At 36.0% G+C, this 13,216-nt stretch overlaps 1 protein-coding gene across 1 annotated transcript in view; it reads left to right on the top strand.

Moving 5' to 3' along the window:
* LOC133189983 (transient receptor potential cation channel subfamily M member 1-like) overlaps window positions 1-13,216 on the top strand; it is a 56,136-nt gene that overhangs the window by 34,698 nt on the left and 8,222 nt on the right. The window contains exons 24-28 of the mRNA XM_061325439.1: window positions 665-801; window positions 1,008-1,147; window positions 1,264-1,385; window positions 1,894-1,988; window positions 11,306-11,512. Coding sequence (XP_061181423.1) covers window positions 665-801; window positions 1,008-1,147; window positions 1,264-1,385; window positions 1,894-1,988; window positions 11,306-11,512 — 701 coding nt within the window. The remainder of the gene's footprint in view (window positions 1-664; window positions 802-1,007; window positions 1,148-1,263; window positions 1,386-1,893; window positions 1,989-11,305; window positions 11,513-13,216) is intronic.

Raw genomic sequence — 13,216 nt, 5'->3', positions numbered from 1 at the left:
TAGTTGTATGTAAGATTAATTGGTGTTTTGGCTTATTCTATGCAAGCACATTATTATGCAGGCATTCCAGCATAGTAGAGATTCATATTTGTTCAAATCTTGGCACATGGAGCTAGGATTGGGCTGAAAAGGGAGAATAAATTTTTTACCTAATAGGTAAGACATTAAAACAGACATTCTTTTTAAGAGTAACAAGGTCACACCAAATCATATTAATATGCAGACATTCCCAAGTTGCTTGGGTTCAATTTTTTTTAAAGACTCATAGGTGAACAGAAAATGGGAGACCATATTGTACTTAATGTACATTGTATGTATATATGAAAAAAAATCTCCAGAACTGCAACGCCATGTTAGTCAGGTGACTCAGGTGAAAATTGTGGCCCATGGACCTCTTGTTTAAAGCTATTTTCAAAGTATGATCTCTCTCTCTCTCTCTCTCTCTCTCTCTCTTCAGCTGCCCCATAAGAGGTACAATATACTAGTATTGCATCTAGTCCCATTACGCTCTTGTTGGGATTTAAAAAGAGATTGACTCCTTACTGATTAAGAATCTCTCAACAAAATTAGTTAATTTGATTTTGTTTTTCATGAACAATTTGACACCATTAAGTGTCACTATCAAAAAAGAGAAGATATGGTAATCGTAAAACTCAAATTGCAGGATGGTGACAGCGTGTCTGTTATAAAAGTCAAAGACTCAACAGATTACAGCTACTGGAAAATCTGTATGAAGAAATTGAATGAAGAGGAGGAGCAAGATGAAAGAGAGGCTGCAAGACTTACTGAGCAGAGTCAAAGGTTAGATAAAAAAAGTTATTTCATGTAAGCAAAATGCTGCAAAATACAACTAATCAATAAGCAATTAGGCAAAGGCATGCACATTGCTTACACTCGGAACTCATATGATTTAAATAAGTTTGATAGGATCATGATTTTTTTCGTCTTTTTATTTTTTATTATTATCTATGTTCCAGTTTGTTATATTGATCAGAATTCCATTGTAGAATAGAGCATCTGGTAACACAATCCAAATTACAGAGGGAATTTAATGACAAAATGACAGAACAGATGTCAAATTTGGAGAGACAGTTGATTGCTTGTAGCTTAGCCTTGGAGCAGATAGCTCACAAAATAGACACCATTGGTCAGTATTGTTCAAAGCTGTGTGGAGTCTTTGTATCCTTTATTGTCTCCCTCTAAGGCAACTATAACTTTTGAGAACTAAGAAAAAAGTGGTGACCTACATTGTTGTTTCTGCAGATCCCCAGGCCCGGCCAGAATTAGAGACTGTCACCTCCCTACACATTGCTAGTCGTCAGTCTCCATACCCCAACACCAAGATACAAAGGTTCCCGGTCTTTGACAAATATGTCAATTGGGAGGTAGGCATTGTTTTCAGAAATGTAGAATCTTCATTTTGCATTGGTTAGTTGTATGAAAATAAACTGGGATCAGTATACAGAATGGTGAAGTTATAGACAGACAATTGCAGTAAAAACAAAGTCAGACTGAAATCCTGAGGGATAGTTGAATTAAACTTGTATGATTTAAATAATAATTATTTCTAATAATTTTAATTTTATTAGTCATTTTAGCTTTGAGGGTTGAGGAATTGTATTTCTATTTGATTGTCACATTTTGTGATTATAAATGCTGTTCTATCATAGTCTTACTATTTGTGGATGTTTTTATCTTCAAAGGCAAATGTATAAATTATGATACTAGAATGCAAATAAAATGTTGACCACCCTTAGCTTTATTCATTCCATGGAACACTCTAGTTTGGCATTGGGAATGGTACCTTTTAATCAGTACCAGTTCTAAAAGAGGAAAAAATCTGTTTTGTCAGAAACATCTGAAAATGACCTACTGTTATAATATTTTGTGCAGGAGCCTTATCCTACGTATGATCCAGTCCTGTACACCAAACCTGTGGATGAATACAGAGAATCTATACAGAGCCTGGTGGATCCAGATTTTATAGAGTATGTAGGATAAAGATGATTAAGCTGGACTAATGTCAGGATTTTTTTGTGGACGAAGAATTCATTGAGAGTTTAAAACAGTGAAGATTAGTAATAACAGTGCCTTATCCTTTATGCTATTAAAATTGTATATTAGAGAGATTACAAACATACAGTTTAAGTGGTAAAAACAGCATTTTGCTATTTTAGTATTTCTCAAATTAACATATACCCTATTCATCATTTGTTAGCCCTGATATGTTTTATAAATTTTATACAATTTTTTTTGTCTTTCATTATGCCCCCGGATCGAAAGATCCCGGGGGTATATTGTTTTTAGCTCACCTGAGCCGAAGGCTCAAGTGAGCTTTTCTGATCACATTTTGTCTGTAGTCCGTCTGTCCGTTTGTCTGTCTGTCTGTCCGTCTGTAAACTTTTCACATTTTTGACTTCTTCTCAAGAACCACTGGGCCAATATCAACCAAACTTGCCACAAAGTATCCTTGGGTGAAGGGGATTCAAGTTTGTTCAAATGAAGGGCCACGCCCTCTTTCAAGGGGAGATAATGAAGAATTAGTGAAAAATTAGTAGCATCTTTTAAAAATCTTCTTCTCAAGAACCACAAAGCCAGGGAAGATGAAACTCATGTGGAAGCATCCTCAGGTAGTGTAGATTCAAGTTTGTTCAAATCATGACCCCCGGGGGTAGGGCAGGGCCACAGTGGAGGATCAAATTTTTACATAGAAATATATAGGAAAAACCTTTAAAAATTTTCTTCTCAAGAACAGCAAAGCCATGATGAGTCATACAGTAAAACTTGTCTAATCCGGCGACCAGTGGTTCCAAAATTTTTTGCCGGATTAGACAACATCCGGATTGGAGAAAATTGAACCATTATACCAAGTTAAAAATTACATAAACATAGAGTGGTAAATAAATACTTGATCAAATGTGTCATTTTTTACGTTTCACTTGAAAAAAAATCGTCTATTTCCGTTTGTTTTAAACTCTGTTTGTTCTTCAGAATTTTCAATTCTGTTCAAGTTTTTTATTCAGTAACAAAATATAATATCTCTTGGTCATTTATTAAATTTGAAAATCGTTAAATGTTTTAAACACACTCCAAAACCTCATCGTCGTTGTAAATATTATTTTGTTAGGGACAGATTCCTAATTAATTTCTTTCTTTTAAAATTAATATGATTGAATATTAAGACACTTCAAATGTTATAATGAATATTGAACCAAAATCTTCTGTCATTATGGTAGCGACACAAAGGGAAGTAATTCGAATTGCATGTCGTGCACACAAAACGAAAGTAGAAAGGAGGTCATGAACAAGTCTCCAAGTTTTTAGCTCTACTGGTCAGAGACCAGAAGAGCTTATGCGATAGTAAGGTGTCCGTCGTCCGTCCGTCGGTCTGTCTGTCTGTCTGTCTGTCCGTCTGTCTGTAAACAATTTTTCAAAACGCTACTCCTCCTACAATTTTGGTCCGATTTCAATATAACTTGGCACACAAGTAGACTACACTAAGATACATAATTTAGTGCATCGATTTTTGATTTCGATGAACGGTGTTGCCATGGTTACTAAAAATAGAAATTTCTGTGAAATTCCTTTAAAACGCTACTCCTCCTACAGTTTTGGTCCGATTTCAATATAACTTGGCACACAAGTAGACTACACTAAGATACATAATTTATTGCATCGGTTTTTGATTTCGATGGACGGTGTTGCCATGGTTACTAAAAATAGAAATTTCTGTGAAATTCGTTTAAAACGCTACTCCTCCTACAGTTTTGGTCCGATTTCAATATAACTTGGCACACAAGTAGACTACACTAAGATACATAATTTAGTGCATCGGTTTTTGATTTTGATGGACGGTGTTGCCATGGTTACTAAAAATAGAAATTTCTGTGAAATTCCTTTAAAACGCTACTTCTCCTACAGTTTTGGTCCGATTTCAATATAACTTGGCTTACAAGTAGACAACACTAAGATACATAATTTAGTGCATTGGTTTTTGATTTCAATGGACGGTGTTGCCATGGTTACTAAAAATAGAAATTTCTGTGAAATTCCTTTAAAACGCTACTCCTCCTACAGTTTTGGTCCGATTTCAATATAACTTGGCACACAAGTAGACTACACTAAGATACATAATTTAGTGCATCGGTTTTTGATTTTGATGGACAGTGTTGCCATGGTTACTAAAAATAGAAATTTCTGTGAAATTCGTTTAAAACGCTACTCCTCCTACAGTTTTGGTCTGCTTCTGATATAATTAGGCATACAAGAAGACTATATTAAGATACATAATTTATTGCATTGGTTTTTGAATTCGATGAACAGTGATGCCATGGTTACTTAAAATAGAAATTTTTGTGAAATTCCCATTAAACGTTACTCCTCCTACAATTTTGGTCTGATTTCAATCTAATTTGGCACACAGTTAGAATACACTACGATACATAATATATATTTCTGTTTTTTTTATTTGGGTGAATGGTGTTGTCATGGTTACTAAAAATAGAAATTTCTGTGAAATACTTTCAAAACGCTACTCCTCCAACAGTTTTCATTTGATTTCAATATCTTGGCACAGAAGTAGACTACATTAAGATACAGACCCTAAAACGTGCTACTACACCACTTGCACGGTTCGGTTCGTTTCGTTTTGTGTACGGTACGGTACGCTTCCTGCACGGAACGGTACGCTTTGTGAACGGTACGGTTCGCTTAGTGCACGGTACGGTACGCTTCTTGCACGGTACGGTTCGTTTTGTGTACGGTACGGTTCGCTTTGTGCACGGTACGGTACGCTTCTTGCACGGAACGGTTCGTTTTGTGAACGGTACGCTTTGGTGAACGGTATGTAAATTAAGTGGGCGGAGCCTGTACGCTTTAGATTATGATTGGCTACTTCATAAAGTCGTTTATTTCTTTATTATAATCTCTTTATTTGATATAAATGTAAGGACGGTGTCGCAAGCATTTTTTGATAAGTTGTTTTTAAGTTAAAACTTTTATAAATATTTCCTTTTTACAGCTGTATTTTTGTTATTAAATGTAACTAGTCGTCTTAATAACTGTATCTTTTTTTTATTTACTTTCTGTATGAACTACTTTCAATTTTTAAAATAAATAATTATAGTTGTCTATTTTTTATCTTATTTTGTACAACATCGCCTTATGGTTCAATTAAACTTGGAAAGAAATCGAACATATCAACAAACACTGTATAAGAAGGATGAAAAAAATATTTTGGTTGCGTTGCCATAAAAGGCCTTTCTGTATTTTTTTTTAACGAATAAGCGTACATATGTTTTTTTTTCCTTTAAGTTTTCCTAATTGAATACAATTATTATTTTAAATATTCACTTATCACACTTTTAAGTAAATGAGATTGATTTTATAAATCGCTCATGCTTTCATTTCGTCTACCATTCTTTTTACGTTCTTGTCACTGCTGCTTCCTTAAAAAAACACAAACAAACAAACAAACAAAAAAATTTCTCTTGACCGAATGATCAAACAAGTTATTAGTTTTATTTGCGAGGAATTATATTTTTTTTTACATTGATTTCTTAGGTGTTTGGATCACTAGGAAAAATACATTGAAAAGTAATCGGTAGAAGTGCACACAATAAGTGCAAAATATTACTTATTTTTTGTGCGCGTAATTGTTTTCCTTTTAACATAAATTTTCCATCAATGTGTAAAAACGTTTTTTGAAGGGAAGTTACAATCAAGAAAACGGTTAAGACAGCGACAATTCCATCTACAATGTATAAATGTATATAATATATATTGACGGCAAGACAGATTTCCGAAATAACTAATGTCAAAATGTTAGAAATAAATAGTCCGTTTTCAATTACTCTCCCCCCCCCCCCTCCTTCTTTGTTTCCTTGTCAAACTCGCTTTTTTATTGAAGATCTAGAAGAAAAGCTGACTGCACATGAAATTCTGTTTAAATCTGCTGATTAAAACTGATTCGTTGTTGTAGACTTACTGTTAAAGACAGCAAACTGTTGATACACGTGTGAATGTAAGCATATCTGGACTAACGGGATTAGATACGGTTCAATATACACAGCTCAAGTTTTTACCTGTGCACGTGTGAAGACAATACTTGATCGAAATTTTCAAATGTTTTAGAGTAAATAACGAAAGTATAGAAAGACGTCAGTCTAGATAACGAGACCATGGCAAGAAATGTACAGTATTTCTTTAAAAAAAATCTTGGATGAACACGCATGCACGGACTAAGTATTTTTTTTTTTTAATTAAACTGGGCTTTTTGTGTAAATTCCAGGTTACATATTTTACCTGCAGATTTCAGTGAATAAAGCAAATGAAATGGGAAAATGTTTTAAATAAAAATTAATTCTGACATATATCCAGATTTTTTTTTTTTTTTTTTTTTTTTTTTTTTTTTTTTTTTTTTGGATTACGTGTATTAAACTGAAAATTCCATGTGAAAATGTGGCGATCGAACTTTTTGACAGTATGTTATATTGGCGATAACATCTTGAGTTGGTCAGAAGAGTGTAAACCGACACATATTATTTATATATACATCGCTTTTATTTATTTTTTCTGGTGATTGAGAGGCGTTTACATTTTAACATGTTCGCTTTCAAATTGATAATTTAGTTCGTAATTTTTTTTTTAATTTCGTTGTTGTTGCTAAATCTGTAATCATTTCTCCCTAAAACTATTACTTACATGAATAAAAAATGATTTTAAGGGCTTGGTTTCGGAAAATAGCACAGAATCCTAATACATTTTTCAATGTGTCTTGGTTTCCGAGAACGTTCATAGAGACAAGAATAGGGTAGATAAAAGCTAAAGAAAGAAACGATAAAGTATTTAATTCACTTTTATTTATTATAAATTGTACACGAAAATATTACGATGCTGCATTTAATACGGAAAAAAATGTTAGTCAAGCATATCCCGATCATGCATAGCGAATAAGGAATCGCCTCACACTCTGTCGAGTTGTTTTGAAGTCGTAACTACTTTCCTTATATTAACAGATGTTAGTCCAGATGCATGGTACTTAATAATAATATTTTGAATCTCTAGGGTAATTTTCTGTCCTTCTTGAACTGGCGCTGCGTCGAAAGAAATAAAAGAAAATTACTTACTGTATTCGGTCATTGCAAGATTCGGAATGCTTTCGGGGCGTGGCTTGCATAATTATTTCAAAAATTATTCATGAACGGTACGGTTCGCTTTGTGTACGGTACGGTACGCTTCTTGCACGGTACGGTTCGTTTTGTGTACGGTACGGTTCGCTTTGTGCACGGTACGGTACGCTTCTTGCACGGTACGATTCGTTTTGTGTACGGTACGGTTCGCTTTGTGCACGGTACGGTACGCTTCTTGCACGGTACGGTACGCTTCTTGTACGGAACGGTACGGTTCGTTTCTGAGGTGTAGTGGCACGTTTTAGGGTCTGTACATAATTCTATTCATTGTTGCATGTTGCAATGTTTCAAATCCAAGTGCTAATTTTCTTTTGTTATACAAACAGACCAGTAGAGCTACAGTCTCATCAGAGACTTCTGGTTCTTCAGACATGCTACCCCCAACCATCACTATTACTCGTTCTTTTGCGAGTTAATTTCCTCGCCTTACTTGAGCCATTAATGATTTTTTTATCACGTTTGTTAAAATCTAAACTGTCGATACAGGATAGATCATTAACGGGACAATAATTACCCCACGTGAGACTTCTCTAATGACCAGCGGGCACAGGTAAAGATAAGTGGCCGGATTAGAGGAGATAATTTGTACTAATTATGAGTAGTTAGTTCTTTAAATATCGGCCGGTTTACAGAATAGGCAAGATCCGGATTGAACAACATTTATTAAACATAAATTATAAAGGAAATTCAGGGGACTAAAATATTACGCCGGACTGAACAACATGCCGGAATGCACAACATCCGGATTCAACAAGTTTTACTGTATTTATATGGAAGCATCCTCAGGTAGTGTAGATTCAAGTTTATTCAAATCATGACCCCCAGGGGTAGGGCGGGGCCACAATGGAGGATCAAAGTTTTACATAGAAATATATAGGAAAAACCTTTAAAAATCTTCTTCTCAATAACAGCAAAGCCATGATGAGTCATATTTATATGGAAGCATCCTCAGGTAGTGTAGATTCAAGTTTGTTCAAATCATGACCCCCAGGAGTAGGGCGGGGCCACAATGGAGGATCAAAGTTTTACATAGAAATATATAGGAAAAACCTTTAAAAATCTTTTTCTCAATAACAGCAAAGCCCTAATTGGTCATATTCATATGGAAGCATCCTCAGGTAGTGTAGATTCAAGTTTGTTCAAATCATGACCCCCGGAGGTAGGGCGGGGCCACAATGGAGGATCAAAGTTTTACATTGAAATATATAGGAAAAATCTTTAAAAATCTTCTTCTCAATAACATCAAAGCCCTAATTGGTCATATTCATATGGAAGCATCCTCAGGTAGTGTAGATTCAACTTTGTCCAAATCCTGACCCTTGGGGTCAGGGCGGGGCCACAATGGAGGATCAAAGTTTTACATAGAAATATATAGGAAAAATCTTTAAAAATCTTCTTCTCAGGAACAGCAAAGCCCTGATTGATCATATTTATGTGGAGGTATCCTCAGGTAGTGTAGATTCAAGTTTGTTCAAATCAAGACCCCCTGGGGTAGGGTGGAGCCACAATGGAGGATAAAAGTCTGAATTAGAAATATATAAGAAGATATCTTCTGATGAAGAACTGCAAAGCCATGATTAGTCATTTTGATATGGAAGCATCCTCAGGTAGTGTAGATTCAAGTTTGCTAAAATGATGACCCCAGGGGATAGGGATGGGCCATAATGGGGGATCGAAAATTTTACATAGGAACATATAGGAAAATATCTTCTTCTCAAGAACTGAAAATCATGTTTAATCATTTTGATATGGAAGCATCCTCAGGTAGTGTAAATTCAATTTTGTTCAAATGATGACTCCCAAGGGTAGGGTGGGGCCCAATAAGGGGATCGAAAGTTTACATAGGAACATATAGAAAAAAATTTCTTCTCAAGAACAGAAAAGCTATGTATAGTCATATTGATATGGAAGCATCCTCAGGTAGTGTAGATTCAAGTTTGTTCAAATGATGACCTCTGGGATAGGGAGGAGCCACAATGGGGGATCAAATTTTTACAAAGGAATATATGGGAATTTTTTTAAAAAATCTTCTCAAGTACAACAAAGCCATTTGTTAAAACAAATTATATATTGACATGGAAGCATCATCAGGTAGTTTAAAATTCAAGCCCCCCCCCCCCCTAATCTTTTCAATACTGAACTGATTTGTGCTTTTGCCTTGCCAATGTGCTCAGATGAGCGATGTGGCCCATGGGCCTCTTGTTGTCCTGTCTGTCTGTTGTCAACTTTAACCTTGCCCATAACTTTTGATTGGTTGGAGCTATGACTTTCATATTTCACATGTGTATTCCTTGTGACAAGACCTTTCTTTGGGTACCATCATATTTGACCTTTTGACCTTGACCTTGGAGTTTGACCCACTTTTGCAAAATTTTATGAGACTTTAACCTTGGCCATAACTTCTGAACAGTTGGAGCTTGGGGTTTCAAACTTCATATGTGTATTCTTTGTGACAAGGCCTTCTTTTGGATACCAACCACTTTGACCTTTTGACCTTGACCTTGGACTTTGACCTACTTTTGAAAAACTTTAACCTTGGCCATAACTTTTGAACAGTCGGTGCTTAGGGTTTCAAACTTCACATATGTATTCCTTGTGACAAGAGCTTCCTCTGGATATCAACCACTTTGACCCTTTTGACCTTGACCTAGGAGTTTGACCTACTTTTGAAAAACTTTAACCTTGGCCATAACTTTTGAATGGTTGGAGCTAGGGCTTTCATACTTCACATATGTAATCCTTGTGACAAGACCTTCCTTTGAATACCAACGACTTTGACCTTTTGACCTTGACCTAGGAGTTTGACCTACTTTTGAAAAACTTTAACCTTGGCCATAACTTTTGAATGGTTGATGCTAGGGCTTTCATACTTCACATATGTAATCCTTGTGACAAGACCTTCCTTTGGATACCAACCACTTTGACCCTTTGACCTTGAACTAGGAGTTTGACCTACTTTTGAACGAGTTGGGGGAGCTTATGTAATACCCTCGGCGTCGGCGTCCAAGGTTAAGGGTTTTCGAGCAGTTTTCTTTTCAAGTACTTCTATGGCCTATATTAGTCAGAGATGCATGGAGGATGCTTCTAGTGTGTTTCATTGTACCAGTCAAGGTTTCAGATGCTTCAATTTCAGCTAAAGAATGACCAGGTTAATGTTTTTGGAGCAGGTTAAAGTTTTCGGAGCAGGTCTCATTTCCAAGTAACTATAAGCCCTATATTGACCAAACTTGCATGGATGATACATCTAAGGATGCACACTACTGAACTTGCTCCGGATGCTGGATCTGACCTACATTTTCCGGATGAGTGACTAGGTTAAAGTTTTTGGAGTAGATCTCATTTCCAAGTAACTATAAGCCCTCTATGGACCAAACTTGCATGGATGATACATCTAAGGATGCACACTACTGGACTTGCTTCGGATGCTGGATCTGATCTAAATTTTCCGGATGAGTGACCAGGTTAAAGTTTTTGGAGCAGATCTCATTTCCAAGTAACTATAAGCCCTATATTGACCAAACTTGCATGGATGATGCATCTAAGGATGCACACTACTGGACGTGCTTCGGATGCTGGATCTGACTAGATTTTCCAGATGAGTAACCAGGTTAAAGTTTTTGGAGCAGATGTCATTTCCAAGTAACTATAAGGCCTATCTGAACCAAACTTGCATGGATGATGCATCAAGGGATGAACAATCTCAAACTTGCTTCGGATGTTGGATTTGACTTACATTTTCTGGATGAGTGACTAGTTTTAAGTTTTCAGATAAGTCTATTTCCAAGTAACTGCAAGCCCTATCAGACCAAAATTGCATAAATGTTGCATCTAGGGATGCACACTCCAAGGTTATTAGTTTAGTGTGGGACTTTGCCTTACTTAAAGACCACATTCGTTGAGGTGAGCTCTGTAATCTCTGATTACCTATGTTTAACAAGGGCACCACAAAGCGGAGCATCTCCTCGCAAAAGAGCATATCAATACTGATATGAATACTACTTGCTTATTCCATCTTATGTCTAAGGGTAGATCACTCTTACTCTCTAAAACTACTGAACTATGGAATTGGAACTCTTCGGTGTTCAGTGTTTAGAGCTTCCTTAATATTTCTTTAGGATCATGCAGCGTATGGAGAGCAGCAGCCAGAGTCAGGAAGAGAGAGCTAGTTTACTGTCAGCTACTGGGTACCAGAAACCCCTGTGGAATCTGTCAGCTACATTTGTGATCAATGAGACGACTAACATAGAAATTAACAGAGTATCCTGGATCACTAAGGATGGCTTGCCATTACGTTACGAGCTCGACTCATCCAACATGCCAATGTAAGACCCTTCAATTTGAGTTTTAAGTGCAGCTATCATTGTAAAATCACTATTCAGATTTTAACAGGTAGTTATTTGTTTTGCATGTGTAAATAAAAGCAGTCAATTTACTAATATCTTTGTAGTAAAATTTTTTGTACAATATGAGATTTTGTGTTTTGGTTTTTAGGTCAATTGAGTCACTCAGGTGACCTATTGCTATCTGTTTTCATCTGTCGTCTTGCTTTGGTCATAAACTTTTCAACATTTTTGGCTTCTTCTCATAAACTGCTGAACCAGTTCAAACAATTTTGGTATCATCTAAGGGCAAAGGACATAAATTGTGAATTTCATGGTCCCCCCCCCCCTCGGGGCCTGAGACGTTATTGTGAATTTTATGGTCCCTGCCCCCCCCCCCCCCGGGGCCTAAGACGTTATTGTGAATTTTATGGTCTCTGCCCCCCCCCCCCCCCCCCCCCCCCCGGGCCTGAGACATGGGGCCAAAACCATAAAAAGTAATGTAATTATACCCCCCGCAAACGAAGTTTAGGGGGGGTGTATTGGAATCAGCTTGTCCGCTGTCTGTCCGTCTGTCTGTAGACAAGATGTTGTCTGGACCATTTCTTGGAAACTGTTGCAAGGATTTGTCTGAAAATTTGTACACTTATTCTTCGCCATATGAAGGTGTGCACCTGGTATTTTCATCATGATTGGATAATTTTTTTTGCATTTTACAGGTGTTTTTTTCATTTTTATTATGTGGTTTTGTCCTGATCTGTTCCCAGAGACTATTGCATTGATTTGTATGAAAATTTGTACACTTATTATTTACCATATGAAGATGTGCACCTGGTATTTTCAACATTATTTGCTAATTTTTCCGCATTTTACAGGTTTTTTTTTTTTTTTATTGACTTAGTCATTTTGGGTTCATGTCTAAGGTTTGAGACATAGAATTTAGAACATCTGTACAAAAATATGAACTACAGCTTAAAACTACTCATTAGAACTAAAAAAAAAATCACAAAGTATTAAAAACAGTTTTTACATTACACAGCAGATAGTGTAAATCCATTTGTCCCTTGGGAGTAATGAGTGGACATGCATCCAGTTAAAGATTAATTAATGAGTTCAGTGTGGGAAGCTGTTAGGGCATCTCTGATCAAGCAGGTCTTATCTATATCTCCTGGGAATTGGGCAGAAAGAAATAAAGATCTCTGTTGTCTAAGTCTCTAAATTGTAATTTATGTCTGTCAAAATATTTAGTTACTGGAACCAGCCTTTTATTTTTTAAATGAGTTTTATATAAAGGTATTAAGATCAATCTGATTTTGTATAATTAATTATGATATTTTTTTTTCAACAATCAATTTGCGGAGTGTCATGTCTCACAAAGATGACAGATAGTTGCAAACTATTTTTTCAATGTAATTAAAAACACTGTAATTACTAGCACTGATGTTTTATTAGGCTGCACCTTAGTTTCATTCATTAAAAAAAATTTAATGAGTAATTAAATTTTCACTCTAAATGTTTAAGCACATTGTGAACACCTCTCACATCTAGAAAACATTAGTGATTTGGTACCTTCTCTGAAAAACCCAGCGGGGGGTATTTGTCCTTTTTGGACAGTTCTAGTTTTCAAAAATCTTTTTCTTTACTCCTGGACACCAAGCAGTCAAACTGTTGGTATGATTATAACAAGCAGTGAGTTCTTTACCAAAA

This window comes from Saccostrea echinata, unplaced genomic scaffold, assembly GCF_033153115.1.
Source record: "Saccostrea echinata isolate AGI-Se365-2 ecotype Australia unplaced genomic scaffold, CSIRO_AGI_Sech_v1 ptg000020l, whole genome shotgun sequence".
NCBI lineage: Eukaryota > Metazoa > Mollusca > Bivalvia > Ostreida > Ostreidae > Saccostrea > Saccostrea echinata.
This window is presented reverse-complemented; position numbering and strand designations above follow the sequence as displayed.